Source organism: Gavia stellata, chromosome 10, assembly GCF_030936135.1.
Source record: "Gavia stellata isolate bGavSte3 chromosome 10, bGavSte3.hap2, whole genome shotgun sequence".
Lineage (NCBI taxonomy): Eukaryota > Metazoa > Chordata > Aves > Gaviiformes > Gaviidae > Gavia > Gavia stellata.
Window position 1 is genome coordinate 25,479,223 of NC_082603.1, and position 12,850 is coordinate 25,492,072.

General features: G+C 59.1%; 1 protein-coding gene across 1 annotated transcript; it reads right to left on the minus strand.

Moving 5' to 3' along the window:
* Positions 1 to 8,097: 8,097 nt before the first annotated feature.
* On the minus strand, positions 8,098 to 10,495 carry LOC104257381 (selenoprotein Pb). Its single transcript, XM_059822187.1, has 4 exons — positions 10,287 to 10,495; positions 9,971 to 10,183; positions 9,697 to 9,832; positions 8,098 to 9,037 (listed from the first exon to the last, which is right to left on the minus strand). The coding sequence occupies exons 1-4, from the start codon at positions 10,493 to 10,495 to the stop codon at positions 8,792 to 8,794; spliced, it is 804 nt and encodes a 267-aa protein (XP_059678170.1). The 3' UTR covers positions 8,098 to 8,791.
* Positions 10,496 to 12,850: the final 2,355 nt, after the last annotated feature.

Consider the following 12,850-nt stretch of genomic DNA (forward strand, 5'->3'; position numbering starts at 1 on the left):
TTCTCTGCAGGTTTCCTGGCACCTGTGCCTTGTTTTGTGGCAGACAGGGTAAGTGCTGGTAGGTGCCACGTCTCAGCTGAAGTGGATGCCACCTCCTAGGCTGTTCCCACCTGCACAGCTTCGTGCAGTTGCTCTCCTCTCTCCCCACAATGCCCAAACCCCATCCCCAGCAGAAAGACTGCCTTTCCCTGGGCATCTTCCCCTTCCTTGGATGCTCCCATGCCTCTTTGACATTGCTTTGACTCTGAATAGTCAACATTATGCCCTCACTAACATGGGTAACACTGGCTGAGCCTTGCAGAGATGACAGCAGAGCTTTGCAAGACCCGGTGAGCACCAAGAAAGTCCTCTGATGACAGATGAAGATATACAAGAGCAGCAGAATTTTATGGCCAATTAACAATGGGAAAAGAGCTAGGTAACAGGGTGCAGGTGGCCACCAAGCTGCTGCTGTGGCCACCCAGAGGATTTGCTGCTCCGAAGCAGCCGAAGCCGGGCTTATCAGCAGCCAAGCTCCCCGCCGCGGCTGCCAGCCCTGGGCACTCATTGGAAGCATGGTGGTTTCTGCCTTTCCCGTGTTGCTGGTGCTGTCCAGAGCAGAGGCAGGAGTAACGCAGCCTGCAGCTCCCCTGCCTTATTGCACTCAGGAGCAGCAGGATCTATTGCCCGGGATAGTTATTCCTTAGCATTCCTGTAGATCCAATGTCCAGGAAGGGGCATTATGAAATATTTGGCTTTGCAAGCAAGGGAAGCCATACCTTGGTTTGGTTGCCTATGGAGTTGAGCCCCATTTTTAGGATCTCCAGTGCCTAGCAAGGTCTCCAACAAAGCATAAGCTTGAGCTGGAGATTTTTGCCATCAAACTGTTCGAATGCCCCATGGAATCTCCACTGACTCATTATTGCTGAGTTATTGCTGTGCTCCTCTTTCAGCAGGGGCTCTAATGAAGTTGCTTTTCAGTGGCCAGCCAGTTACTTTATGAAACTCTCCAGAACTGACAATCTCAGGAACCTCCTTCAGGTGTGACTGCAATTGTCCATGTACTCAAAAGAGAAATGCGAGGCCTGAAAGACACCATCTCCCCTTCCCAAGCATGGGCTGAATTAAAAGATCAGGTGCAGGATGGCTCCTGTCACCCTCACTTTGACACAGGAAGAGCTCTGCTTGCCTGTATGTCTCTGTATCTGCTCAGGGATGCCTAAATTTAAAGCAGGGGATGCTCAGGGTGCTGCAGTTTCTCTGCCCTTTGTCTACTGCCAAAGGGGACAGTAATCCCTGAGAAAAACCTCAGGACATCCTTGATCCATGATCAAGGATGCCTGCACCCAGCACCATGCCATGCTCTCCCCAGGGTACCCCATACCACATCGCCTCTGCCTGCCATGCACCGCAGGCACCGGGAGTTTGGACCTGGCAGGGCTGGGGGTCCTGGAGGACCTCGGCAGGAGGCCAGGGGGGTGTAAGCAGGGGGAACTGGCAAGCCCTACTGCAGGGATGGGGTCCGTGGGGCAGGGTGGAGGTTGGGAAGCTCCTTTGTACAGCTGGAAAGGGCACACCCAGGGGCAGAGGGGCAGGAAGAACAAGGAGATGGTCTGGGGCAGCAGCAAGGAAGGGAGAAAGATGGAGTGAGGTGCTTGGGTACCAGGTGTCAGCCTGGGATTGGGCAGAGCCGGACTCCCCCTCGCCCCCAACCAGAGAGTTAGGGCTGTCAGGAGCTGTTGTTCTCTCTCTCACCCACACACAGCATTACATCTCTGGCTTGCCCTTCCCCCAGCCCCTATAAGATGAGCAAAGTGCTGAGCCTCTGCCTTGCCACGGGGATTTCTGCACCCTTCCAGCAAACGCATTTGCTGTGCAGGCCAGCAATTAAGCACGGAGGAGCTGCTGGGCGAAGACCCTCGGCTTCCAGGAGAAACAGTCATCTCTCGCCTCCCTGGCGCAGACTCTAAAAGCGCAGAGCACTCCAGAAAGTTACTCAGCCCCTCGCCAGAGAGCGGCATCCATCCCGGCTGGCCTGGCTGCCACAGCGCTGAGCTCAGCGGAAAGCAGCCCCCCGGCCGACCGTCCCCTCTCAGCCGCTGAAGCTCCCTCCCCTTAATTAGAGATGCTAAAATAACTGGGGAATAATTTTTCAGGCTACAAGAGCATGAATAAATGATGGAAAAGCGAGGCGTAAACAATGCTCCCATTAGCCTTTTGCATTGGGTCTGCCCTGGCTTCGGAGACGTGAGCGGGTTGCAGGGTCAGGCCAGGTGGGAAGCCGGAGTCAGGCCAGGGCTGGGGCTTGTCCCTCCGCACTCCGTCACCCAGGGTCCCGCTCCTCTTCCCTGCGCAGAGAACTGACGGCAGGTTACACGATAACCCCTTTGCGTCATTCCAGCCTTTTACCCTCTGCATTTAACACACTTCGCAAATGGTAATTAAAATGTAGATAACTCTCTTCCAGGGAAGGAGGGAGAAATTAAACGGGTGGGAAACAACCCACTGAACCAACTTCACTTTCTCGGGAAAGAAGAAAAAAGATCTGTAACGGAGAGAAGATAACATACAGATTCTGCGAGCCAGAAAACAACGCAGAGGAGGCTGAAAGCTGGACAAACTCAGGCCCAAAGAGGAGCTACAAAGTCTTAGCGATGGAGCGTAATTAACAGTGGAACAAGGGAGCGGTGGAGCCCGTCTCAGGAGAAGGCGTGAAACCGGGGCAGCGGCTGCCGGCCCGGCCGGGAGAGGCTCCCACGGGCTGAGCAGACTGCCTGACGCGGCCCCGCGCCCGCTGGCAGTGGGCGCACAAGGCATAGCTGATTGGCTGGGAGGTTACAATGCCACACGGCTGATTGGCTGAGAGGTTACAATGCCCCATGACTGATTGGCTGGGAGGTTACAATGCCACACGGCTGATTGGCTGAGAGGTTACAATGCCCCATGACTGATTGGCTGGGAGGTTACAATGCCACATGGCTGATTGGCTGAGAGGTTACAATGCCACATGGCTGATTGGCTGGGAGGTTACAATGCCCCATGGCTGATTGGCTGGGAGGTTAAAATGCCACATGGCTGATTGGCTGAGAGGTTACAATGCCCCATGGCTGATTGGCTGGGAGGTTACAATGCCCCATGGCTGATTGGCTGGGAGGTTACAATGCCACATGGCTGATTGGCTGAGAGGTTACAATGCCCCATGGCTGATTGGCTGGGAGGTTACAATGCCACATGGCTGATTGGCTGAGAGGTTACAATGCCCCATGACTGATTGGCTGGGAGGTTACAATGCCACATGGCTGATTGGCTGAGAGGTTACAATGCCCCATGGCTGATTGGCTGGGAGGTTACAATGCCACATGGCTGATTGGCTGAGAGGTTACAATGCCCCATGGCTGATTGGCTGGGAGGTTACAATGCCACATGGCTGATTGGCTGGTTGGCTACATCATTGGATGCTAGTTGGCTGTGTGGCCTTATTACTGCATGCTGATTGGCTGGGTGGCTGGGGGGGGACCCTAATAAAACCCCAGCTTTGACAGAAGTCAGAACATTTCAATTTATAATACTTCTCCTCACGCCTGGTACCACTGGTCATCACAGCTGTCTGCACCGTTTTGCCAGCCCTACTTCAGGTGCCACCAGGACCACCACTGTCACATCTGCCATCGTCCCAGGCCACGCTCAGCAGCAGGTTCCAGGAGCCGGAGTTCAGACACCTGGAGCGTCTGGTCTGGGTCACTCCTTACCATCCATTTCAACAACTTATTCCAAAGCCATTTCCACAGGCGCATCCATGTGGAAAAAAAAAAGGTTCCAGTCTGGGACCTTTTCCATGGTAGAAACCAGCAAACATCATTAACTCAGCTTTTCTTTTATAGCTTTATCAAGGGCTCTCACGGCAGCTGGGGAGCCGCCCGCCCCAGGTCAGGATCCGTGTCTTTGCAGTGGGTGTTACAGTGCTCCCTCTCAGAGGCTGCTCCATGGGTTCGTCCTCTTCCTCCAGCTCCTTTACAAGGCGGTTAGGTGCACTCCCCATGCTCACATACTTCAGCTCTTGGCAGTGCAGAGACCCCACGCGGGGACCCACTTGTGAGGCCGTACCCCAGCACTGCCCCCCGTGTGGGTCGGTCGGGGCGCAGTGGGACAGGGGAAGGTTGCACCATACTGACCTTCCCTTTAACAACCCACCCGTTCCAGCTCCCTTCCACAACAGTGCATCCTCACACATCACTCCGTGCATAGAAGCCGGCAGCAGCCAGGGGCAAAGCTTTGGCAGAGGCTCTGGCAGTCCCGGCACAAGGCTGCGCCACTTGAAGCCGTCTGACGCAAGAGCAGGACACAGCGGCTCAGCACTGCACCTTGGTTCGGCTGGAAACCAAGCGTTGCACCAGCTCGTCTTGAGGAGAGACAGATGGAGATACACACGGCAAATCTCCTCTCATGTGGCAGCAAAAAAAGAGTAGCTTGCTAGCTGCTTTCCTCGTTCAAAGGTGAGAGGAGGGGAGCCTGGATTTTAGCAAAGTGTCTGTGAATGCAGGGACCAGCGCGGAATCCAGTCTCAGCCTTGGGCATCTGCTCCGTGCTGCAAATCCATGTGTATTGGGCTGGTGAGATGTCTCTCCTGGGGTGCTGGTTGGGCTTTGTCTGCTCACACTGGGCTCCTTTCAACCCCCAGATCAAAACCATAACTAACAGAAGCAAACTGTTCCTTCCATGCCATCATCCATCGACAGCGAGCAAAAGTGGGGGCTAGAAACCGTAGCACAGAGAAATGGCTGTTTTGTTCTTGCACAGCGATGGCTGGACCGTGCTGGGTGGACAAAGAGAGGAGGTGAAGCCACGCGAAGCTGCACCACGGTGGCACTGAGAGCACCTGTGCAGGGCTGAAAGCCTTGATGTCCCATGGGGCCGGTGCTCCGGCTCTGCCTCCCCCAAACCACTCTGGACCCACCAGGAGGGAGGGAAGGAGCTGGGATGGGTCTGTTGCAGGGGAGCAAACGGCTGGCGGAGAGACTTGGAGGCCTTTGGAGGGAGAAGAGGGGTTACGGGGGAAACAACAGGAGAGGCAAACCAGTAGAATGCACCTTTGCTTAAAAGCCAGAGAGGTGCCTCCACCCTCTCCCTGGGGACTACTTTGGGGTGACTCTGCTCTCCCTCTGTCAGCAGACAAAGACAGGGCATGCCAAGCAATGGGGCTTTGAAAACCCAGGCACTGCTGGTGGCCTTGCACCCAGCCAGGACCTGTGACGTGGTGCTGGGGAGGGAGACGGGGATGAATGAGGCCAATATCTGACACACTTCCTCAGCCCCGTTTTCACCAGCCTCCAGCACCCGTGGCCATGCAGTGCACACAAGTCAGCAGGGCTGCTGGTTTCTGCAGCTGTTTCTCTGCTCTCTCTCATCTCCTTGGGCGACACTACACCAAGATGAGTCTGGACCTACTCACCAGGGACGTCAGCAAGTTGGCCAAAGCCGGGGATGATCTCTCCAGCCCTCATTCCCCAGCTCCTAACCCACAATGGAGATATGTGGCTGCCATCCCCAGGCAGCAGCATTCACCCTCACCCCACAGAAGCAAGAGGGGCCCGGCTGCGCTGGACTTGGGGGGCAGAAATCCAGCCGCCTGCATTTATTTTGCCTAACAACAGTGATCTCTCTGTATATTTTCATTCTGTTTTCCTAGGCTCAGCTGCCTCCTCAATGAAATGTTTCCAAAGCAGCCTGGCTTGGCAGCACGCCAGCCCCGGCTGCCAGATGAATGGGCGGAGGAGGAGGGACCCATTCCTCTTCTTGACACAGCATCGCTGCACAAGAGGCCTCTGTTGACATTAGGACTGGCTGTTCCCCCTCTCCTGAGAGGCTCTGCCTGGCCCTCGGCAGGAGCAGCACACAGGGCCAAGGCAGCAGGCTGCATGTGGTGTGGGACTGGGGTCTGTCCTCCTCTGGAGCGGTGGCACAGCCACGGACACCGGGGTACCACGGTGCGGCACCGCCAGGACCTGAAGTCAGCCCTGGTTTCTTGCCCTGGACCCTCCCCTGCTGAGCCAGCCCCGCTGACAGCTGAGCACTCCTTGGAGCTCTCTGACTCCTACTAACAGCATTACTCCCCCAGATATCAGCGATGTGAAGAGCCTGTTAACTCCCCCAAAATGCCTCTCCTCCAGCACACTCGGAGCAAAGCTCTCCCTCAGCACTGCTGGAGTGTAGACACTGACACAGCTTTTGAAGAGCTCCAGGTCTGCTGCATCTTTCATGGGGGGGAGTGATGCCATGGGGGCCCCAAGCACAGCACTCGAAAACCCTTCAGGCCTTTGGGCAATAACATACGGAGCAGCACCAGCTTCACCCTAAACTCTGACCATTATTCAGACATGCCGGACTTCACCCAAACAGTGCCACAGCTCTTTCCCATGCCTCAATTTCTCTACCCAAAGCAAAATACCAACCCAAGTCTTCAGGGCTGGAAATTTGTCTGCTGGGAGGTAGCCAAACGGTGGCAGTGCAGCACTGTGCCACTAGACTACCCGCCCAGCACCAGACATGATCCCTCTACCTGCCGCTGCTAATTGCGGCTCTGGTCATCAGCAAGGGAATGCAAATCTGTGTGTGCTCCACTCATCACAATGTCACCTACTTGCCAGGGACACCTTTAGGAGCTGTGCAAGGAAAGGATGTGGAATTTAACGAAAGGGCTGAGGAAGCATCAGAAGGCAAAAGAAAGAGATAAAAGTCATCAGCATCCTTCCAGTCTGCACTTCTCCCCCCTGGCATCTCCTGCTGGTGGCCAGCACCCAACTGCTGCAAGCCGAGGACCAGAGGTTGGGTCAGAGCAGCACCCAGCAGCATGCTGCAGGAACACAGACTGCTCCCACCAGCCGTGGTGGGGAGAGGGCTCTGCCTGGATCTGGTGGAAAAGAGGCCAACCACGCATCGATAAGATGAATTAGTTGTCTCAGCAGCACCGGCAAAATGAGCGAGAGGAGTGGAGCCCGTGAGGCCCGGCCTGCTTTGTTTCAATTACAGCAGCTGCCAGAAGAAAAAGATAACCTCAATATTGATGGCATGAGCAGCAGACAGAGGTGCCCTTGTGGGCTGCGGGGAGCAGGTAGAGGAGGAAGGGGGAGGAGGGAGGGAGCAAGAGAGATGGAGGAGGGGGAGCAGGGTCTCAGCCAGCACCCCGTCGGAGAGCCTGGCTGGCTCCCATGGGCTGGTGGGAAAGACCCACCTGATCCCGTTGCCCTCATCCCCACAAGGAACAGTTCCTCTTCACCCTGGCTCTTGCCCCAGTCGCTGGGCAGAGCATCCTCTGGCAGAGACAGGACAGAGGGGTGCAGCGTCCCAGGATGTGGGGCAGAAAGTCAGCTCAGAGCATCAGCAGCAGGACAGGCACCACAGCATGGTGCCACATAACGCTGAGCAGAAAAAACATCTCTTTGCTCCCCACTCAGGCTGTGGGGCCCAGAGAGGAGATGGAGAGTTCAGAGGAGACGTTGAGTGGGGCTGTGTGGGATGATGGATGGAGCTGGAGTGAAGGGCTATGGGGCTGAGACAGGCATGCGGGCAGCCTGGGGTGCAGGCAGGCACAGCTGCCTGCCGGGGATGCAGCACCCAGATGCTTGAGGGCTGAGCAGCCCCAACACTGCGTGCAATGGGGACCAGGCTGGGCACTGGGGACAAGATGCCCAAGATGACCTTGGACTGCATGTGGGAACTTCAGCCCTACGACAGCAGCTCAGGGCAGGCACCCCAACATCAAACCTACAAGCCAGAGATTGAGGTGCCAAGCCAAGCTTTCTCCTGGCAGTGCAGGGTTAATGCCGTGCCCTGGGGGGGACTAAGCCCTGGGTTCACATCCTGGTAGGAGGTAACCAGAGGGCATGAAGACCTGGGGTTTCTTCTGTCTTCAACCCCTTTACCTCCCCATCTCTCAACAGGGGAATGCTTTACGGGGTCCACATCCAGCCCCAAGTCACTCCCTGTGCTGAAATGCCCAGGGCCAGCCCAGCACTGAGCGGGCCTCCCACCCTCCCTGGGGAAGGGGCCCCACCAGAGGCCAGGCTGCGCAGGGTTCGCTTCACACAGGTTTTATTCGTACTCTGGATATCCCCACCGCCCTCTGGTCTCGTTTCCCCCCCAGGAGAGACCCCAGGATCCTCACCCCTGTCCTCCCAGAGCTGTGGGCCCCGGATACAGCCCCTAAGTCTCCAAGAGGGGACAAGGCCACCATCTTGCGGCCACCCATCACCACTGCACATACCTGTGTGCAAGGCCTGGAGGGTCCCCAGGATGTGACAGCTATGGGGGTACAGGGTTTAGACCATGGGGAACTGCGACCTTCCCGTCCCCTGGGATCATGTCCTGCAAGGCACGTGCTGTCCCTCCCCTCGCTCCCCAGCCAGGACACCCAGGGGTGCCAGGACAGGCAGAGCGTGCTGGCAGTGCCGCTCCCGTCCCAGTTCTGGCCCCTCCACCCCTGCTCTGCTGCTCTGTGCAGTGTCAGCCAGCAGTGACCGGGGACCTCCCGGTTTGCACAGCAGGCTTCATTGAGCACAGAAAGGCAGGCAGCGGCGGAGGAAGGCTCAGAACTGAGCCCTGGGGCTGAAAATGCAGCACCTCGTGGGGTCTGAGGGGGATTTTCATCCCTGGTCACAGCATGGGAGTATGACCCACACGGGGGATGCTGGAGGGGGTTGTTACACCGATGCTGCTGGTGACCAGCAGCCCAAAGTCAGTCCTTTCGTGCCCCTGGGAAGCGCGTTGGTGTGGTCTGCATGCTACTGGGTTCTTCTGTAAGGCTGCCCAGCCTGGCTTAGTGCTCATTGCCCTCCTTCTGCTTCTTCCCCTCCTGATGGGTCTGGCCGTGTTCTCCATGGTGGTGGTGAGCATGGGTGGCAGGTTCATGGTCCCCACTTGGGTCTGTGGCTCTCTTGCTGCTGACCTCGTGGTGGTGGTGAGGGTGAAGAGGGTTGTGCTGGTGGATGGGGGTCTCTGACTCCTTCCCCTCTTGTTCGGAAAGCGGGCTCGGGGTTACAGGGACCTCCATGGTACTGTTAGCCTGCGGAAAGTAACACAAGGGCTGGTGTGGTATGTGAATGCACACATGGCCCTGCAGTGAGCCTGCGAGCATGCCTGTGAGCTGAGATGAAAGCAGACCAGCATCCGTCATGCAGAAAGCTGCGTGGGTCAGAGCAAAGGCTCTCCAGCCCCAACCCAGGGCGCCAAGAGGACAGGAGAGACTGGAGCACATAGAGCACAAGCCTCTGTACCTACATCCCTTGGCTCAGGCTGTCTGTGGTCCAGGGAAGTCCTGAGCCAAGAAAGGGATTTTGCATTCAGTATTTCTAGATGGATTTTTCTCCTGGGAAGTGACTAATCACCTGCTGAGCCCGGAGCTACATCCTTTTCTTTGCTCTGAGCTTGGCACCTCTGGGTCCATTGCTGGCCCCCTTCTTATATCAGAACAGCCAGTGACCCTAGTTAGCTTTTCCAGACCCGGGCTAGGACCCCTTTAGTCAGTTCCTTCTCAGCCTGAAAGCTCTGACCTATTTAACTGCACTTATGCCAGACCTTTCATCACCTTCCCTCAACCACGGACGAGGACGACTGCCAACCCAGAGCCTGTCCCCAACGTGAAGATAAGGTTGTTTTTCTCCTGATGTGCAGTGCCAGAGGAGAGAAGGGAGCCCGGCTCCAGTGAGCACCCCTGCTCCTTACCTCCTGGGTGGTGTTGGGGTAGAGGGAGCAGTTGCCGCAGAAGTCCTTGCTGTGGGTGAAGCGGATGGCTGACTCCACATAGGGGAAGTGGAGGAAGCTGTAGGGCAGCTGGATGTGGAAAGCCAGGCGGCCGCACCTGCGAGGAGAAGCCATGGCCCGGCTCGAGGCAGGGGGTCTAGGGTTCCCCTGGCTCAGCCATGGGGGAGCTTGGGGAAGCCCACCAAACGCTCCGTAACCCCCCAGGAAAGCCTCAGCCGAGATGGGGAACACTCACCGGTCGTAGACGAGGAAGTCGTCCTTGTCGCCCCCCAGGACCTGCCAGACGTCAGGCTCCTCTGGCTCCGGCTGGAAGACGGGAATGCCCAGCGGGGCCTGGCGCTCCAGCTCCCCGAACATGGCACGGGAGAGCGGCGCCTTCTCATTGATGATCATGTAGCGGACGTCAACCGTGCCCTGCCGGGCCAGCCTCTCCCGCAGGCCCCCGAGGCTGTGGGGAAGGAGGCGCTGGGAGGGGGTTGCTGGGGTGGGGTCCACCATGCCAACCCCCACGATGGCGGGGTTGGGTTTGGGGTAGGGGGAGCAGGGCTCACCTGCGGGCCTGCTGCAGGCAGAAGTGTCAGCTGGCCTTCAGCAGGGCCACCACCGTCACCTGCCCTGCAGCCCCCGCCATGGGGCTCAAGCCATTGACGCTCCACGCCGGCGCCTCCCGGCAGAGCCGGCTGCTGTTGGACGCCCCCTCAGAGGCCGAGGCCAGCCCCAGCCCCAGCCAGGCGGCCAGGGCCAGCACCAGCAGCCCCATCCTGGACCCCCAGCCCTGGCAGGGGGAAACGGGGTGTTAATCCCCCACCGCTGGCTTCTGCCTCCCCTCTGCCCTGGGGCTCACCCTGATGGAGTCCTCCCAGCCCCACTGCAATCCCAAACTGCCTCCCCACATGCCCCTCTGGGGCAGACGAAGGCTGGTGGGCAGTATCATACTGGTCCCAGCACGGCACTGGGAGCTGGAACACCTGCGCCAGCAGGGAGAGGAAAGCGGGATGAGGCGGGGGGGTCGGGGTGCCCAGCTCCCGACGAGCACTGCACCCTTGACGCTGGCTTTCACGGGCACCCACTGCAACAGCCAGGTGCCCCAGTTTCCCCCGGCAGCAGGGCACCCACTTCATGCATTGGGGAGGTCCTGCTCCGCCTGTGGGCCTTCTCCACCTCCCAACCCCAAAAGCCAGCCCCAGCAGTGGCCAGGGCTCTGTCTTTGCCCCAGGGGTGGGCAGGGATGCAGCCCCCATCGTCCTGGCCACTGGCAGGGAGTCAGCGGGACAGGGACGGTTTCACCTTCAGGTCACCTTGAGAGTCCTTGATGCCCCACGAAGCGCTTGAGGGGTGCACAGAGCCTTTAACCCCCCTGGTCCCAATATCTGCCTGAAGCCCCTTCCTCCCAGAGCCCCCTAACCCTGCCCACCCCAAGATACACCCTGTCCCTCCAGGATCCAGCACATTTAAGGGGCAGGACACGGGGCTTGGGGGGACAATTCAGGGAGGTGGGGAGGGAGCAGGGGACTGCGGGGTCTGGTCGGGATGGATGAACCCCCAATCCCCAGCACCCTCCCCCACGAGAACAAGCCCTCAATACCGCTCTTCTCCTCACTGCTGTCCTCCGGCTTGACCTCGCTCCCGGCCCCAGCGGTCTGCCCAGCTGGCCCTGGTCTCCCTTTTATCTCCTGTCCACTCTCCCCGCCCAGGAGGGAGGAGAAGAGCCCGGCCTGAGCGGGGACTGTGCCCTGGCCACCACCGCCTGCCTCGGGGGACTGCAACAAGGCAGGCACTGTCCCCCTTGGTGCCACGTGGCTTCGGGGTCCTGCTGCCACAGCCCAGCCCGAGCCGTCCTGGGGCAAAGCAGTGCCTGGTGCTGGGCTGGCACAGAGGGTGCCAGGCGGTGCTGTGGAGAAAAGCCAGGCACGGCCACTGGAAACCCCCCCACGGGCACAGAAGGGCTGGCAGCATTGCCAAGGGCACTGCTTGCACCAAAGGGTTGCAGGACCAAGGGGTGACATCAAACCATGCCACCCATGCACAAGGTCCCCAGGAAACCGCCAGCGCAGCCTCTGTCACCCTGCAGCCAGTAAGGCGGGTGCCTACCCCGCCTCCCTGGGGTGCCAGAGCTCCCTGTCTGGCGGGGTGCCACCCCAAAGGCCGTGCCCTCTTGGCACACGGTGCCATGGCCTCTCTCGCGCCATGCTTGGCCCCACAGCAAGCCCCCAGTGTCCGGTCCGGTCCCGTGCCTCCCGCCCAGCCCTGTGCTGGGGCGGGGGGGCTGTGGTGGCAAGAGGAGCCGGTGCTCCCTTGGGAAATCGCAGCGCCTGTGGATTTCCCCCCTGCAACCAAACAAGAGGAGCTCACCACTTTGGCCGCACACAGCCATCTCTGCAAATATTTGAGCAGCTTATCATACCTGGGCTCTGTACAAAAACATGATAAGGCAGGGAAGGGCAGCAGACAGAGACACAAAGGGTGCAGCAACACAGTACTGGACACGCGAAGAGGGGGGGGTTCGTCCAAAAACAGCCACGAGCAGCAGGGAGAGCGGGGATTGCTGCCACAGGGCTGGAGGGGCTCAGGGATGTCAGCAAGGTTGTGGGGCCATGGGTTGGCACTGGGGAGCAGGCGCAGCTGCGCAGGGTCAGCCTGGAGCAGACCCATCCCGTGACCGATGCCAGACCCTCCGCAGAGCTGCTACCCCCCATCCGCACACTGCTCCCCCCGAGCCCCCGCTGTGTACCCCGGGCACCGCGAGCACCCAGCACCGGGCAGGGGCACGTATCCCCCACTCCATTCAGATTCAGGCTGGCAGGGAACGACCCAGCACAGACATGAGCCATTTCATCGCCCGTCGCAGGGCCCCCCAGCCGCCACCCGGTTCATCGCCTCCCTTCGCTCACCCCGGAGCGGGCGGTGCCCGCGGTTATCGGCCCGGGCAGCTTTTTGTTCTGCAAACACAGCCCGGCGTCGGTGGGGTCGATACAAACTCTCGGCACCCGCAGCGTCCGGCAGCCACACGTCCCCGGCTTCAACGTGCCGGAGCAGCCCCCACGCCGCACCGGCACGGCCCCACGCCGCGTGCGCCGGCCCCGTCCTTGCCCAGGACGGCACCCACCGACCCCTC